This window comes from Mus caroli, unplaced genomic scaffold, assembly GCF_978045245.1.
Source record: "Mus caroli unplaced genomic scaffold, Mus_caroli_1 scaffold_11, whole genome shotgun sequence".
In the NCBI taxonomy this organism is placed as follows: Eukaryota; Metazoa; Chordata; class Mammalia; order Rodentia; family Muridae; genus Mus; species Mus caroli.
Genome location: NW_028227266.1, coordinates 95,373,515 through 95,390,687, shown reverse-complemented (window position 1 = coordinate 95,390,687; position 17,173 = coordinate 95,373,515). Strand labels below are relative to the sequence as shown.

Here is a 17,173-nt window from a genome sequence, read left to right as displayed (position 1 = left end):
TATTAACGATTCTTATGTCTAACCATGAGAATGAGAAGAAGATGACAATTTTAAGAGCTCCTGTTCAAAGTCACTCACTGCATATAGTTCACACCTCAGGTGGCCTGGAACTTGCTGCTTAGGAAGAACCTGTAGCCAGCAGGTAACTTTCTGAAAGCTGAGTCAGAAATGCTTGCCTTACCAATTTACCTCTCAGGCCTTAAACTGTTTATTCATCTAGTCCTTTGTTAGCTTGGTTGTACAGACAGGCATGTTCAGTACAACCAGAGCAAGACATAAGAAAGCACACACAGGTGCATATACACAGCTATAATGTGTAACACCCTCTCTCGAGCTCAGGGTTAAAACAGTCCAAAACTAGATTTTTGCAAGAACAGAAATAATATTACAGAGATAGAACACTTTGGGCACAGAAACAGAAAAACTGAAAGTTATATCCAGAGAACATCAAGTAAAGATTTAACTAAGTTTGGTAAAGTAACCAGAAAAAAGTAGAAAGATGGAATAAACTGGTAAATGAAACCTTCCATTGCCTGTCCGGCGGTGCTTTAACTTTAGCCATTAAACTAGAAAGAAGTAACCACAATCTGTTAGCAGGTACCTAGAGACTTACGTTTTCAGTGTTCAAAGAGCTGAGAGGGGGCAGAAGTCGAGATAACTGATTGTGGAAGAAAAGGGAGAAAGAAATCAAAAGCATCCATGGATCTGTGTAAAATTCCTCCACCAGGCGTCAGATGTGGTACATGCCTGTCATCCCAGTCCTTGAGAGGTGTAGGCAGGAAGAGCAGAGCTTCAAGGCCAGTCTCAGGCCACCTTATCTCAAAAAACAAATCGATTTGCTAGCAGGACAGTTCATGACTGAAACATGGTAGGTGATAACTATGGATTACAATACAGGATTTGTTACAGAGTCAGGGGAGCCAACAGTGAAGAGATGCAGCAGAGGAGAAAACCAGTCAGCTCTGGTGCTCACTAACCACTCCGCTTCAGACGTGCTGATGAAGTTTGTACTGTCGCTTCCTCATTTTTAAAGTGAGGGGAATAAATCTAGCTCTGCCTGCCTCAAAGCAACAGTCTGATGAGTCCAGAGATGTGATAGCACTGTGTAAGCCAGACAACATGGTGCGGCTTTAAGTTACTTTTAGAACAAAATAAAACAACCTTGGAGAACCACCTGTGCAATTCCAAGGAAGAACAGAGAGCAAGAGGTAGCAGGCTAGCCCACAGGTAAACCAAATGCAAAGAACTCGTCTAGGACTAGGGCGGGGGTCGGGGGAGGGAGGAAAGGAGAGAAGAAAGAAGAGAGAGAGGCCAAGGACACTGACAATCTTAGACTAGAAAGAAGTGATCAGACTAGTAAAGACAGCTGGACTTAAAGTAAACCAAACACTTATAACACATGCTTGTTAATACTGTGGTGAAAGGAGCAGGCTTGGGGAGGTAACCTTAGAACCATCACCTCGTCAGAGGTCCTGAGGGTGGGAGGGAAGTGGATGCTTAGCTTGGTGGCAGTTGAGGAAGTTCCTGCCCAGTGGCCTTGATATTTTCAGTAAAAACTGTGAGAAGGAAATATGAGTAGGTGTGACCCGTGCAGACAGAGCGTTGTAACCAGGGAACCAGATGTGGCTCTAAGTAGAACTGACAGTGTGGAGGCAAGGAGGCCTCTGATTTTTATGCCAGACTTTCTTACCTTCTGGTGCATAGTTGGTACATTTCCCATGCTTTGGAAATTACATTCACACTTGACTCTTTATATTTGTAATTGAATATTTTGGGGATGGTCATTTTTGAACTCATGAAGGAAAGATATTTTAAACAGTCTTTACTGAAATCCTTCATTTGTAGGTAACCAGATCCAGCAGTTACACCAGGAAGTCCCAGTTCCAGGTGGAGGAGGAGGACATTGAGAAGCTGGAGATCAGGTCAGTGCCGTCCTGTCGTGCTAGAGAATGGCTTTTCTCCATGCAAACCTCCATAGAGCTCTTTATAGCAAGCTGATCGATGAAACTTAGATGAACAGGCATCTAACTTAATCCACTTAGCCTTTCAAAATCGGATTCTTTTCAGAAATACCAAGTAGTTTTCTTGCGTGAGCAAAGACAGCCTAATCTCACCTAGTCTGTTTTCATTTTCCCTGATTTAATTGCTCCTTCACTACCTGGGTTATAGTATAATGAATGGAAGACTGATTATATTTAATCCAATTTAGAAATAATTTTTTTATTCTTCTTAACATATCTGCTGACTATCAGAAATTTCAGTGAGGTAAGGCGATAACCGCACAGGTGCATGTGTTTGAAGTTTGTGATATTTCCTAGGCCTTAAATATCTATGCTGTTTTGGAAAGGAAACTTTTGCAAATGCATGTGTAGGTGTGGTGTTAACAGTGTGTTGTCTAAAAGGCATATTAATCATGTGTTCACATTGTTAGGCAATATTTTTCTAAATTACCGATCTTTATGTATTAATTAATAACATTGATTTATCATCAAAGAAAAAGTGTGGTCTTGTTTTGTTTTCTCAATTCAGTAAAGTAACCCTTTTGTCCTAATGCTACAAACTAAAAACAAACAAAAAAACCAACCCTAGACTTTCAGACTTAGTTTCTCCTTTTATACTGTTTAGAATTTGGCCAGGAAGCTGGCCTAGGTGGGAAAGCACTTGCTGCCAAACAAGTCTTCCTGAGTTGTATTCCTTGGACCCACACAACGGAAGGAAAGTGCCAACTCCTGTAAATTGTCTCTGACCTCCACTGTGCACAGTGGCATGCAACCCTCCCCCAAAACTAGTTAATAAGGATGTAAATTACAATTTAAATCATGATTTTTTTTCAATAAAAATTACTGTAGTAATTTGCTTTCAATGTCTAGATAATGCATTATATGACAATGCTAATCTAACCTGTCTTTTAAAAGCATGTAAAAATACAGTACAAATCAAAATCACTTGAAACTACTCAGTGTGGTTTGCCAAAATTAAAGCTAGGTTTTCAATTTTCAGGATTGACTTGTGGAATAATGAAAACCTAGTCCAAGATGTTTTCCTGGGGGAGATTAAGGTTCCTGTCAATGTGTTAAGAAGTGATTCCTTTCATCAAGCCTGGTAAGACGACAGACACTCTAATGAACCCAATTTAATTCTCTTTAATAAAGAATATAAATACACGCTTGCTGGAAATCAGTCAAAAGTTACTGAGATTAATTTGGTTATGAATTTGTTATTAGAGGAAAAATAAGTCCTTTAATAGTTGTATCACTTGATCTGTGATACTGAGATAAAGAATTTAGTTATCTAGGAATATTTTTCTGTTTAAGAATAAAATCTTGGGACTGTAGAAATAGCTGAACTCTCTGCTCTGTTTGGACGGGGTTTCAGATCCTAGCACCTACCTCAGAGCACTCAAAAAAAGGCTTTAACTTTAGGACTAAGGAGCCCACTGCTCTCTCTGGTCTTGATGAGCACCTGTACATGGACACACACAAACACACACACACTAAAATTAAAGTCTTAAATCTAAGAAATGAGAAACATTAAGACATCGAATGAACCACTCATTGATGCTTGATCACATGTCATCATCTGCAGTTTGGATGCTTTTTGGTCAAAGAATTGTGGGTAGAAAGCAGAGGGCTTGTTGAGAAGGCACAGCAGTGGCGGGGGCAGTGTATGATTTTCAATTATCACTCATTTGCAAATGCAGATAACCTTGATGTGTTTTCTGAGTGTAGGGTATTGACTATAATGTCATTTGGCCTTTTCATGGCTCTAATAGTGATACTGAATTAATAACGTTAATGTTAATAACCTTAATGTTTGACATTAAATTCATACTTATTTCAATGTGAAACTTTTTGTCGGCTATAGCCCTTAAAAACTAGTGTTTTCTGTCTCTTCATGTGTCTGAGCCCATGTTTCTTCCTAGATTGATTGGTATGTAGGATCATGCTTTCTCAGTTGTTGGTGCTTGTTGATGCTGCTTTGTGAGGTTGTAGGTATACATACACTCACGCGCACGTAGAGAACAGAGCTTGACACTGGATATGTTCATCAGTCACTCTCAGTTTCTGGAGAGAGGACTTCAGAACCAGGAGCTCACTGATTAGCTGGGCTGGGTGGCACTGAGCTCCAGGGACTCTGCCTGTCGTTACCTGCCTGGTGCAAGGATTACAGATGTGCCCACCACTAAACCCAGCTTTTACATAGGTGCTGGGAACCTAAACTCGGATTCTCATGCTCTGCAGAGCAAGCACTTTAGCAGCTGAGCCATTTCTCTGACCTCTGTCTCTTCCCTTTAAAGGCCACTTTTTAAAATGAAATGTAATATTTGTGCCTGCTTATTAAGTAAGTATAATATTCACTTGTATATTCTGTGTAATGATCAAATCAGTATAGTCAGCATTTCCATCTCTCAAATACCATTTCCATGTTGGATCCTGGAGAATTAAAGTGTGCTGAACTGTGACATCAGTTGTTACAGACCATAGTGAACCTGTTGGATTATAAACAGGAGAGCTGCTACTCCCACGCTGCACTGAAAGCCCGTTCTAATAATAATACCTTTCTCTGACGGTCTCCCCTCCTGCCTCTAGCAACTTATAGTCTTTGTTTTTATGTGGATCAACTTTAGTTTTCACAAAGGAATAAGAACTTGTGGTCTTTGTCTTTCTGTGCCTTATTTCACATGATAAAATGACCTCCAGTTCCAGATGGGTTACCATAAGTGATAGGATTTCACCCTTTAATAGCAAAATGTCTGTTGATGAGTAAATGAATTTAAATAACGTGGTCTGTACACACTGGGATGTTAACATAAGAACCATTCTTTAGAACTCAGCTGCCTAGAAGAGGAGTTGGTGTTGACTGTTCAGGGGTTGGGTTTTTGTTGTTTGGTTTTTATTGTTTTAGTTTCTGAGACAGAATCTAACTATTTAACCTTGACTGGCCTAGATCTTACTATGAGGACCAGACTGTCCTTGAACTCAGAGATCCACCTGTCTTTGCCTTCTAAGTGCTGAGATCTAAGCTGTGCATCACTCCAGCTGACGTAGGACTTAGATGTTTCTCTTTGGTCTCACTTGCCTTTAAAGGAGCCTGCCACCAGACAGTCCTCATTGGGATTTTGCTATCCCATAGCCTCACTTAGACTCTATTTTAGACTGATTTTCAAATTTTATTTTTTAACTCTTCCAATGCAAATCTAAATGTATTAGTCTCTCTAAAAACATTTTGTGTGTTTTAATTTCTAAATGCATCCAGAGAAGGAGAAAAATGACTTAATTGTTGAGAAAAGTGTATTACCGCTTGCCTCCCCTGCCCCCATGTCATATTTCCTCCCTTCTCCATGAAAATTCCTGAACTCAGTTTTTAAGTCTTGAAAATAACATACCATACCTTTAGTACAGAAGAAAAATGAGTTGTTGTGTCTCCCAGGGGCCTCCACAATGAGCCTCAGACCTGCCCCCACAGTGTGACACAGTCTTTCCATATGCTTTCAAATTTGACAAAACTTTCTACCTTGGCCAACTTGGAATATTAACAGACAATAAGTAACTTTATTTCAATTTCTTCTATCAATAGTATAAGTATTTTATGTGCTCTTGAGTGCTGGTGTCTTTGAGGTCAGAATCGTTGAATCCTCTGGAGCTGGAGTCACAGGTGATTTGTGGCTACCTGATTTTGGTTGCTAAGAATTGAACTCAAGTTCTTTGTAAGAGTTTATGATCTCAACCATTGAGCTAGTTCTCTAGGCCCCAATAATATGAATATTTTAATTTAAAGTAGTCTGTCAGAAGCATAAATAATAAAATTTATGTAGCATAAAAGAGAAGAATCTGCTAATCTATATGTATTAATGTACATTGTATGAAAATATAAAAATATTAATGCCATTTTAATTCAAGATCTTGGTCTCCTTTATCACTTATAGAGCTGTAGCATCCTCTAGTGGTATTAAAGATAACTGCACAAAACCTCATTTCCATTCAGGCATAGTTATTTCTAATGTTGATATTGCAAAGGGTCATAATAACTTACTAGTAGGTAGTAACCTTGCTTTAAGTTTTTCTGTTTTCTTTTTTCCAATAATTTCCATTAGTATTTGCCTATTATATTGTATGTCTAAAAACTGGTTTTTGATGGTTTAATTTTTTTAAGATTTCTATTTTATGTATATGAGTGTTTTGCTATATGTATGTCTGTGTACCGCATGTATGCCTGGTGCTTGTGGGGGTCATCAGAGGGTGTCAGATGTCCTGCCGCAGGAATTAGAGATAGTTGTGAGCCATGTGGGTCCTCTACAAAAGCAGCAAGTGGTCTCCACTGCTGCATCATCTCTCCAGCCCTACTTCCTATTTAATTTTATTTGCAGATTATAATACGATGACTCAGGCCACTTTCCCTTGCTTTCTAAGATGTCTTTTGTTGCTCTTACGTACATGTTACTTTTATGTGTGTCCCTTGCGCGTGCGGCCTGTGAATGCCTGCAGGAATTGTTCTCTGTTTCCACCACTTGCCTTCTGGGTATTGAAGTAAAGGCGTCGCTTGAGTCGGTTCTCGGTGGTGGTGGAACCTGGAAGAATGAAGTGGACTACAGTCTTGTGCTAGCCAGCTGCACTCAGAGCATCACACATTTCATACTTGGAGTGATTTACCTCCTTAACATTGTTTTTTAATTGGTGATAATTAGATCAGATGTTAGCATTGTCTTTTTTGTGTTGATATTAGCTAATTTTCATTTTGCCATGTGTAGAATATAGAACATAATTTGATTTTTAAATAGTTTTTTTTTAAAAAAAAAATAGGAATTATACCATTCCTAGGTAAAAAGATGTAAAAGAGAATCCTGCCTCCTTCCCCAGTGCCACTTGCCTAGGTCTTGTTTCTGAGCCAGCCTCTGTTCTCTAGATTCTGGGAGTATTTTCTGTATTCATAGGCAAATGCATGTATATATTTTCATTCATTGATTTGTTGTATTGAAACTGGGTTTCTGTGTGGCCTGGGAGTCATAATCTCCTGCTTTAGCCTCCCAAGTGCACACACGACCACATGCCCACCTGTACTATGCCTGTATGTTTACTCAACAGTGTAGTAGAACACTATAGAGAGGCGTTGACTCTTGATGGTGGTTAACAACTTATACTCTAGAATCAGACAGCCTTAATTCAGGTCCCATCCTCGCCAGTAAGCACTTGCTCTGTGCTTCTTATTTCGTGGACACACTGAGGGCTGAATGTGCTGAGAACACAGTCCGCCCACGAGCTGCCGTCTGGCCCGTGGTTTCTTCTTCAGTAGCTCAGCTGTCTACTTCTCCCGTTTGCTTGTTACCTCACTACCATCTGTGAGTCAGCTGTACTTTTACTTTAGGTACTTGCTACAGCCAAGAGACAATGGAAACAAATCATCTAAAACCGATGACCTGGGGTCTCTTCTGTTAACTCTCTGTTACACAGAAGACTGCGTGCTTCCATCAGACTACTATGGACCGTTGAAAGCTTTGCTGCTAAAATCACCAGATGTTCAGGTACTTTAAAAATCTTTTTTTTCCCCAAGTGTTTTGTGATTTGTTCTGGATTTGTATATAGGTACAAAGCTTCAAGGGATAAACCCAGAAAACCGGTCAGCTTCATCAGTCCACATGTTGAAGGAGCCCGTGTGGTCAGCTCTGGGAACTACTATAAAAATCTTATATGATCCCCAAGTGGGGCAGTCTCTGGATGGTCGTTCCTTCAGTCTCTGCTCTGAACTTTGTCAGACTGCCCCACTTGGGGATCCATGCCATAAACAACAACCACCAAACCCAGACACTATTACAGATGCCAATAAGAGCTTGCTGACAGGAGCCTGATAGAGTTCTCTCCTGAGAGGCTCTGCCAGTATCTGGCAAATACAGAAGTAGATACTCACAGTCATCCATTGGACTGAGCACAGGGTCCCCAGTGAAGGAGCTAGAGAAAGTATCCAAGGAGCTGAAGAGGTTTGTAGCCCCATAGGAAGAATATCAATATGAACTAACCAGTACCCCCAGAGCTCCTTGGAACTAAGCCACCAATCAAAGAAAACACATGTTGAGACTCATGGCTCTAGCTGCACATGTAGCAGAGGATGGCCTAGTCAGTCATCAATGGGAGGAGAGGCCCTAAGTCCTGTGAAGTTTCTATGCCCCAGTATAGGGGAATGCCAGGGCAGGAATGGGATTGAGTGGGTTGGTAAGCAGAGGGAAGGGGGAGGGAATAGGGGGTTTTCTGAGGGGAGACTAGCAAATTTCATTTGAAATGAAAATATCTAATAAAAAAAAGAAATTAAAAAAATCTTACATGAAAAGGCTAAATTAACTCTGCAAATGATAAAAGATTTCAGTGTCAGCTCCTACAGAGTGCTGTGTATTTGATTTCTCTGAACCTGAATACTGATATGTGCTTCAAATCTTATCTCTGATTATAATTTAGAAAACTAAATACTATTTTACCTCTGATCAGTTATAATTAATGAGTGTGCTTAAATTACACCCACAGGTTAGTGATTAAGCAACCATGGTTCCTTGATTCTGTCCTTGTTTTTACCTTCTTTATCCTAGCCAGTATCCGCCTCAGCTGCTTATATTTTGGGTGAAATATGTCAAGATCAAAAGGATGCTGTTTTGCCCCTTGTACGACTGTTGCTGCATCACAATAAACTTGTCCCTTTTATCACTGCGGTGGCCGAGCTGGACTTGAAGGATACTCCGTAAGAACTCTATTTCATTAAATGTTTAAACCTCAATTTGCCAGATTGTTTTTATAGTCTCAGTTCTTTTGTATTGACCAAGTTTACTATACACTAGGTTAAAAAGAATTGCTTAGTCAGTAACAAAAGACAGTTCTTAGAGTTACCAAACAGAATTTGACCGTAAGAACCAGTTATGCAGAAATGTGTATAATTCAGTGGTGCCATTTCCTTTGTTACGATTACTGATCTTTGCTCCTGGATGCAGTGATTCACATGTCACAGCAACAGCTCTCTATCACGGTTGTTACACTTGTAGGCACACATAGGACATTGTGAAGAGCGGTCAGTGCCTTTCCATTTTCATCGTAGTAAGACAACACCATCATTTTATGCACACATACCCACACTACATTTTTTTACATTCATAAACATAGTTTCTTTTTCAAAATGACTTTTAGCATTTTCATAAAATAGTTTTGATAGGTTTAGAAATTCTAATGGCAGCAAACATTGCTGCTAGTAGTAAAAGTTACTAAAATTGTGTATATGTTCAAAGTCAAATTATTACTGTTTGAAACTTTTCTTCTTTTTGCTGTCAATGGTTTTTGTCTATTTCTATTTCAGAGATGCCAACGCAATATTTAGAGGAAACTCCCTGGCTACCCAGTGTCTGACTGAGATGATGAAGATAGTGGGAGGGCACTACCTGAAAGTCACGCTGAAGCCTGTTCTAGATGAGGTACTGAGTAGACCTCACTGCAGAGCCTGTGACCAGCTAGAGCAGCCTTCTCAGCTTGTATGTCTTGAAAAGCCCTTTCACAGATCATCTGAGGCGTCTCCGTGTCAGATGTTTACGTCATGATTCGTAACCACAGCTAAATACAGTTATGAAGTAACAGAGAGAGTAACCTTACGCAGGGGCCACCCCAACATGCGGAGCTGTAGGAGAGGGCCCCAGCAGTAGGAAGGCTGAGAGCCACTGTGGTAGAGCTTCTCTTTCAAGAAGTAATGTGTTAATTAAAAGGGTCTGTCCATTCATGGGCTACTGGAGGAATAGGTGTAGACACTTTGTAAGTAAATTTCTTTGCCCTCTGTGGATTCTTACTCACAAGATACATTGATCTACATTATTGTTTGTTAGATTTTTATTTTACTAGGATTTTGATATAGTTCTTTGGGAAATTGTTTATACTGTTTTAGTTATCTTCAGGTGGGAGCTTTACATTTTGTTAGATTTATGTTTTATAAAATCAGAAGAAGAAGAAGAATTATATTCATGTTGTTAAATCACCTAGGAAAGAAGAGTAACTGAGAAATACTTGTGTATTCCAGATATGTGAGTCCTCAAAATCCTGTGAAATAGATCCTGTTAAGTTGAAAGAGGGAGATAATGTAGAGAATAATAAGGTATGATTATATAGTATAGTTTATATCTACATTAATTTTGATCTTAATATGATACCTGTCTCCCATAAATGGTTTATTTTATTTTCTATGTATGAGTGTTTTGTCTGCATGTATGTCAGTGTGCCATATGTGTGCCTGGTACCTGTGGAAGTCAGAAGAGGGCATTGAATCATCTGGGAATAGAGTTGAGGTGGTTATAAACCATAATGTGGGTGCTAAAATCAAACCCGGGTCCTCCGCAAGCACATAAGTGCTCTTAACCACTTAGCCATCTCTCTGCCCTCCCCTCCACATAGACTCTTAATCCGTGCTTCTTGTGGAAATTACTCATGTGTTCATTCATTTGTCTAGAAAGTCTGAATTTAACTTAATAAATTAACCTTAATGTTGATTGGCCTTTAAACTGAGTTGGGACTAGAAGCAGTACTTCAGGAGACTCGATAGTCCTTCTCTAATAAGTCTCATACCCATTATTTGTTCTCATGAAGATATTGAAGCTGTGTGACAATCAGAATCTTAGTGTTTACTTTGTTAAAACCTGCAGGAGAATCTGTACTACTATGTGGACAAAGTATTCAATACGATTGTAGGATCAAGTGTGAGCTGCCCCACTGTGATGTGTGATATTTTTTATTCTCTGAGGCAAATGGCTGCTAAGAAATTTCCTAGTAAGTGCCTTGTTATACTTAATCACATTTTCTTTTTCTATCTTTTTCTCCATGCTGCTCATTTGGTTTGTATGAAATATTTGTGCATAGGTACAGTCTTCTGAGTTTTTCAAAATGGTGCTAGCTTCTTTGTGAGATTTAATGATTTATTTTTTCTAGAATCTCAAAACATGCAATTCACTTTATTTCAATATAAAGGCAACTATATAAAGAGCTAATCAAAATCATTAGTTTTAAGAAGGGACAGTTTGCATCTGTAAAGTTTTCTATAATATGTAAGGAAATCTTTATGTGTCATATAGTTAACAGATTGTGGAATAAACCTGTGTGTACCAGCTATTTTTTCCAGTTGCCGATTTTCAAACAGTAGTAATTGGTAGTTTTATACAATTGCCTAGATTTGACAGCTTGAAGATACTAAGATGTCTGTGGTGAGATGTCTTTTCAGAAATAGTCTTTGGCTTTACAAATACTTGTCCCACCATCCATAGGACTTTTAGGAATCATCTTGCTTCAGGTTTTGCAAAAATAGCTATATTAAGATTTTGCTTGGAAAGGCTTTATAAAGTTATGAGATCTACTTCTTATTGTTAGCACTTGGAAATACTCAAAATTTTAGTTCATTTCTGCTACATAAATGAATTTGCCAAAACTCATTGCAGATCTGCCCATAACACAGACAAGGCAACTATTTACAAATAATCGGGTTTATCTATCTGCAATAAGACTGTAAACTAACTTTCTTAGCCATCCAACGAGATTTTGTTATTTCATTATGTTTGCATTTGTCAGTCCCTTTATTTAATTCGCCCAATACTAACTGCTACATGAATTCAGGTTTTGGTCTCTTGGCTAATTACAATAAAGAGATAAAACATTTAGCTTTAAATAAATATATCTAGTCTTCATAATCAATAAAGGAGGCAGAGACTTGATTTTGCATACATAAAGATGATGTAGCAATTAGATTCTGTCTTCAAATAGTGAGCTAGATCGTAACCACTTTGCCTGCTTGCTAGTCTGTCTTATCCTTTACTCTTAACATGTTTGAAACCATTACCCATTGATTAGCCAATGAAACTGAGGTCTCAGTTGTTACTACCTGGAGCTCTGCTACCCTGCTAGCAGGGCAAGCAGTCATAATGATGGACAGCTTGACAGTTCCCTACTGAGTGATTTGTAAGACTAAACCCCAAGTCAAATCCGGAGATTCTTTGCCTCACTGCCCCTTTCTCTGGCATCTGATTGTTGGGTTAGTTGTTGACTCCAGTCTGAAACAAGTCCTGACAATGAGTGATCATTGCTACAAGTAGCTTTCAATTCACCTGCAGGTGATGTGAAATATTGGTAGCTTTAAAAGTACTGTCTCTACCTAATTGCTTTTAGTCTTTAAATTGTTGGTTTTTCTTTTTGTGACAAGTACATGAGAGAAACAACATAAAAGGTAATTGTGGGTTCATAGTTTCAGAAGCCTCAGTCCAACACCCACAGGCTCTGTTACTTTAGTCAGGCCTGAGACAAGGCAAAACGCTGTTATGGCATCTTGTAGCAGAGACTGCTTGTCTCCTGGCAGTGAAGAGGCAGGGAGAGGGAGAGGGAGGAATGAGCCAGGGCCAAAATACACCCTTCAAAGACAAATCCAAAGTCCTCTGCTTCCTCTAATCAGCCTCCAGCTTCCACAGCCCCACCACCTCATACAACAGTCTATTGCAATTGGAATCCGTCAGTGTGGTGAACGTTGATCAGATCATGATCTAATCAGCTCTGGAAACATTCTTACAGAAATACTCCAATGGTGGTTCACTGGTCTTGTAGGCATTTTTCATCTAATGAACTGAATAATCAGGACTAACCATAATATAGCCTTAGACACCATGAAGATTTTTAGGGTGAATTTAAAACAAAAATATAAAACTGAAAGCTATTTTTTGGTATTCAGTGTTGCCACTAGGTAGTGCTAGATAGGGCTTTAACATTACTATTCTTTTTTAATAATTTCAAGAATCTTTTATATCAAGAAGCTATTTTTCAAATTAAAAGTATTTCTTTAAAAATGGCAACTTTGCTTTCCGTTTGTTATTTTAAGTTACAGCATTTTTTTCTCTTAGTTTAGCCACAGTCAGCTAATCATTTCACAACTCAATTTTTACAAGTTAGTTTCCTTTCCTACATAGTTTACATGATTTATTTTCTTTTGCTTTCTCATCTTTGATTTATAAGCAGTGTGTTTGCATGACATTTCCCGTTTTATCCCTGCAGATCACCCTCATGTTCAGTACTCTGCAGTGAGCAGCTTTGTCTTCCTTCGTTTCTTTGCTGTAGCGATACTCTCACCTCATGCTTTTCATTTGCGACCTCATTATCCAGTAAGTGTTTGCTCCTCTCAAAGCCTTGTTCCATTTTTATTTACTTTTTGTAAACTGAAGAAGAAATATGCCATTTTTGTTTTTCGGTGATAAGACGTTTCACAGTTGGCAGAATGCTGCTAAGTTGATGTCTGCTGATGAGCAGAGGGGAGCACTCCTCAGGGCCTTTCTCCGCTGCTGCACACGGGCTGCGGTCCTTAGTTACAGGGAGCTGGGGATGCTGGGGTGGTAGGTGGAGTTGTGGCTGGTTGTTAGCCGACCCTTTCCTGGTTTATTACAGCAGTTTATTTTTTTATTTCTATATTCTGAGGCAGACTCTTATTCCATAGCCCAGATGGACCCTGACTCACAGTCTTCCTGCCTCAGCCTCTAGAGTCCAGGAGTACAGGCATACCCACCGCTCCTGGTTTACGGTGGTTTAATCATGGCAGTACTTTAAGATCTCAGAAATGTGAAGGAAAATGAAGAAGTTTATTTGAAAAGTATTCAGGAACCTGACTTACTTGGTATCTTTGTGCTTTTGCTTTCTGTTCACCTAAGTTATATCAAAAGATGAGACTTAAAATGAGAGTGTTCAGTTACCTAAATCTATATCTGAATTGAATATATACCTCTTCATATTTTAAGGTTTCCTTTGTCTTTTAACCTATTTCTAGTCCTTCATATAGCATATTTTTAGTCACTCTTTAGTCTTTCTCTGTTCTAAATATTTTATATATACTTTTGATGCTTTTAGCTGCTGATTTGTATAATGGAATAAGAAAGATTTAGTGATGACTTTGTTCTAAGCTTTATTTTAATCACTTTCTATGTTTAACTCACTTAGGTCTTCCTAGTCACTGTAGGAGTAAATTATTTTATTAGTCCCATATTAAGGAAATCACCATGCAATAACTTCTCTAGGCTCATATAACTAAGACATTGCATTTGGATCCTGCAGTTTGTTCTAGATTCAGATGGGAATAGTTCAGTCTCCACAGCCTATAAGCAGACTGGTGGTGAAAATCTTTTTTCTTTTTAATTTATTTATTTAATGTATGTGAGTACACTGTTGCTGTCTTCAGACACACCAGAAGAGGGCATCAGATACCATTACAGATGGTTGTGAGCCATCATGTAGTTGCTGGGAATTGAACTCAGGACCTCTGGAAGAGTAGTCAGTGCTCTTAACCGCTGAGCCATCTCTCCAGTCCTGGTGTTGAAAATCTTACAGCAACCACTGTCACAGTGCTCAGTGCTGGAGACATATGCAGCCTTAATTGACATTCCCTACTTCAGTGTACCCATGGTCCATCTAGTAGTGCAGTGTAGGGAAAACTTAGGGCCAAAACTGGGTTCTGAATGTTCACTTCCCCTCCAAATAGCCTCACAGTGTTAGCTGAGAGCCATGCTGCAGTGGCAGAAGATGGATGTTCTGTGTAGCCTGTATCCTTTTGTTCATGGAGAACCCTTCTGTGGCTGTGTTAACTAAAGCTGGAATGACCTGGGGCAGTGAGAGCTTGCCAGCAACATTCTATACAGAAACAGAACTCCCACCTCTCCACTTGTGGCTCTGCTTGTATTCAGACTTGGAATTCCTAGATGGAATTTGAAGAAAATCCCTCTAACACAAACACTTTTAGGTCACTTTTCACACAACTTTATTATTTATTACAGTGTTTCCATCTTTTCTTTTTGTTATTATTTGCCCCCATCCCTACCACCTCAGCATCTCCATCCAGTCTTTAACCATAATTCTTCATTTTAAAGAAAATTTGAAGTAGTGGGAATAGAGACAACATTATTTGACATTGGTGCTGTAGGGATGAGCGTAGCTGCCTTCTATTAAGGTAGAACTATTGCATCAATTTAAAGCTAGCACATGATTAGTACCAAGTAAAAAGTATGAGTAAGCACTGCTGTACAGGCTGAGAATACAGAGCAATCTCAGACTGCGATGACTTCATCAGGTACTGGAAGTTACAAGGTAATGCAGGAGCAGAATTGATCAAATGCGACTGAATTTTATGTTTAGAAATCCTTTTAATTTTAAGAAACTAATTATAGAAGATGTTTTAGAGTAGACAAGAAAGAATAAAGAACAGGTAGCTAAATAATTATAGCAAGGGCACGAGATCTGAGCAGTGCTTGCTGACAGAATCAAGGAGTCAAGGGATGTGTGCATACACATGTATAAAAACTGTTTTTGAAAACATTAGTAAAAATGGAGGCATGGGCTAGAGAGCTGGCTCAGCGGTTGAGAGCATTAACTGTACTTCCAGAGGTCCTGAGTTCAATTCCCAGCAACCACATGATGGCTCACAACCATCTGTAATGAAATCTGATGCCCTCTTCTGGTGTGTCTGAGAACAGCAACAGTGCTCACATACACAAAATAAATAAATCTTAAGAAAGAAAGAAAAGAAGAAAGGGTGAGCTGGATTGATGGCTCAGCAGTTAAGAAGGCATACTGCTCTTTCTAAGGCCCTAACTTCAATTCCCAGCACCCATGTCAGGCAGCTCACAGCCATCAGTAACACCTACTCTAGAGGGTCTAACCCCTCTTCTGAGCTCTGGGTACTTGCACCCTGTGTGCACATACCTACACACAGATACACATATGCAGATAAAAAATAAAGTTTTAAAATAATGTAAATAATGAGCTGTACTAAGGGCTGGGACTAGAGCTCAATGTTCAGTCATTTACCAAGCATTTGTGAGGCCCTACATTCAATTCCTGGTGCTGTAAGAAAGAAAAAAAGGACACCTTCACTTGAACCTCCTTGGTGATTGTTGTGTGTTTTTTTAAATACAGATTATGTAAACATTGATTTTGTAAACCAATGTTGAAATTTCATAAAGGAAAATAATTAGATGATTCTTATTATATCCCTCATTCTTCCTTGATTATCCCTTTGAAGGCCCTCCTGCTGAAGACCTCTTTTACCCATTGGTTTGCTTTATGTCTGTTGTATATACCTGTAATACCCTGTGCACTCTCTCTCCCTCTCATGGCATTTTCTATTCTGGTTAGTAACATCTGTGTATAACAGATCTCTGCATACAGACTGCCAGGATCTCCAGAACAAGGGAGGACCTTTTCCTAATATGTGTATCCAAAGCATGTGGTAGTGTCTAAGACAGTCACATGATCAGTTTAATTAATAAAAATGATAGTTGAGAGAAGGAACTCATCAAGTGAGTCTTTTTTTAATGGAGAAACAGATTCATGGTTTAAATACAGGGGAAGAGACAGGCACGTGAAAAATGGGCTTGCTGCCTCCAGGTCAGAATCCTAGAGGATTCTAAGCAAAAGTGTAAGATTAGAACAGAGCAACCACTCTTTTGAAAGATAACAGCAAACTTGGGACATTGGTTTTTTTTGTAGGCCAAAGACAGTCAAATGGCACCAATGAAAAACAAGAGAATGTGTGCTGAGTTACTTTGAATTAAAAAGTTTAACATTTTGGTTGACTTTAATAATAATTTACATAGTGTTTGCTGAGTTGTGTACTGGAAGCCAGGTGAGGAAAGTCCTGGGTATACAGTGATGGGAAATTTTTATTACAGTTTGCATGTATATAGTAAGGAGTCAAAGTAGCCAAGTGACATGATACTACAGTAGCCACGGTTATATGGGTCTAAGCCAGCCTGTGGTGACCTGACACTGAATAAAATGAGCTCTGTTCCCTCTTGCTAGTTCAAGAAAAGAATAACCTAAAACACTGAATTTAAAAACCAAGTTTAACAGGCAGTGGTGACCTTTAATTTCGGCACTGAGGAGGCAGAGGTAGGCAGATCTGTGTTCAGGGCCAGAATGGTCTACAGAAAGAGTTCCAGGACAGCCAGGGCTACACTGAGAAACCTTGTTTCAAAAAATCAAGAAAACAAACAAACCAACAAGTTTAAATGGAGAAGTCTTGTGAAATTCAATTCAAACTTAATGTTCCCAGAACTTCTAAAGAATGTTACTCTCTTCCCAGGTAGAGCTGTAGTAGGCTTCTCTTACAGGTAGAACAGAGTCCTGGGTGCTCCATCTGAAGTCATTTT

At 39.0% G+C, this 17,173-nt stretch overlaps 1 protein-coding gene across 3 annotated transcripts in view; it reads left to right on the top strand.

Moving 5' to 3' along the window:
• Rasa2 (RAS p21 protein activator 2) overlaps positions 1-17,173 on the top strand; it is a 194,616-nt gene that overhangs the window by 151,180 nt on the left and 26,263 nt on the right. For all 3 annotated transcript variants that reach the window (XM_085827928.1, XM_085827927.1, XM_085827929.1), the window contains 8 exons: positions 1,846-1,922; positions 3,001-3,102; positions 7,363-7,519; positions 8,573-8,721; positions 9,328-9,442; positions 10,036-10,110; positions 10,655-10,778; positions 13,038-13,144. In XM_085827928.1, coding sequence (XP_085684054.1) covers positions 1,846-1,922; positions 3,001-3,102; positions 7,363-7,519; positions 8,573-8,721; positions 9,328-9,442; positions 10,036-10,110; positions 10,655-10,778; positions 13,038-13,144 — 906 coding nt within the window. The remainder of the gene's footprint in view (positions 1-1,845; positions 1,923-3,000; positions 3,103-7,362; positions 7,520-8,572; positions 8,722-9,327; positions 9,443-10,035; positions 10,111-10,654; positions 10,779-13,037; positions 13,145-17,173) is intronic.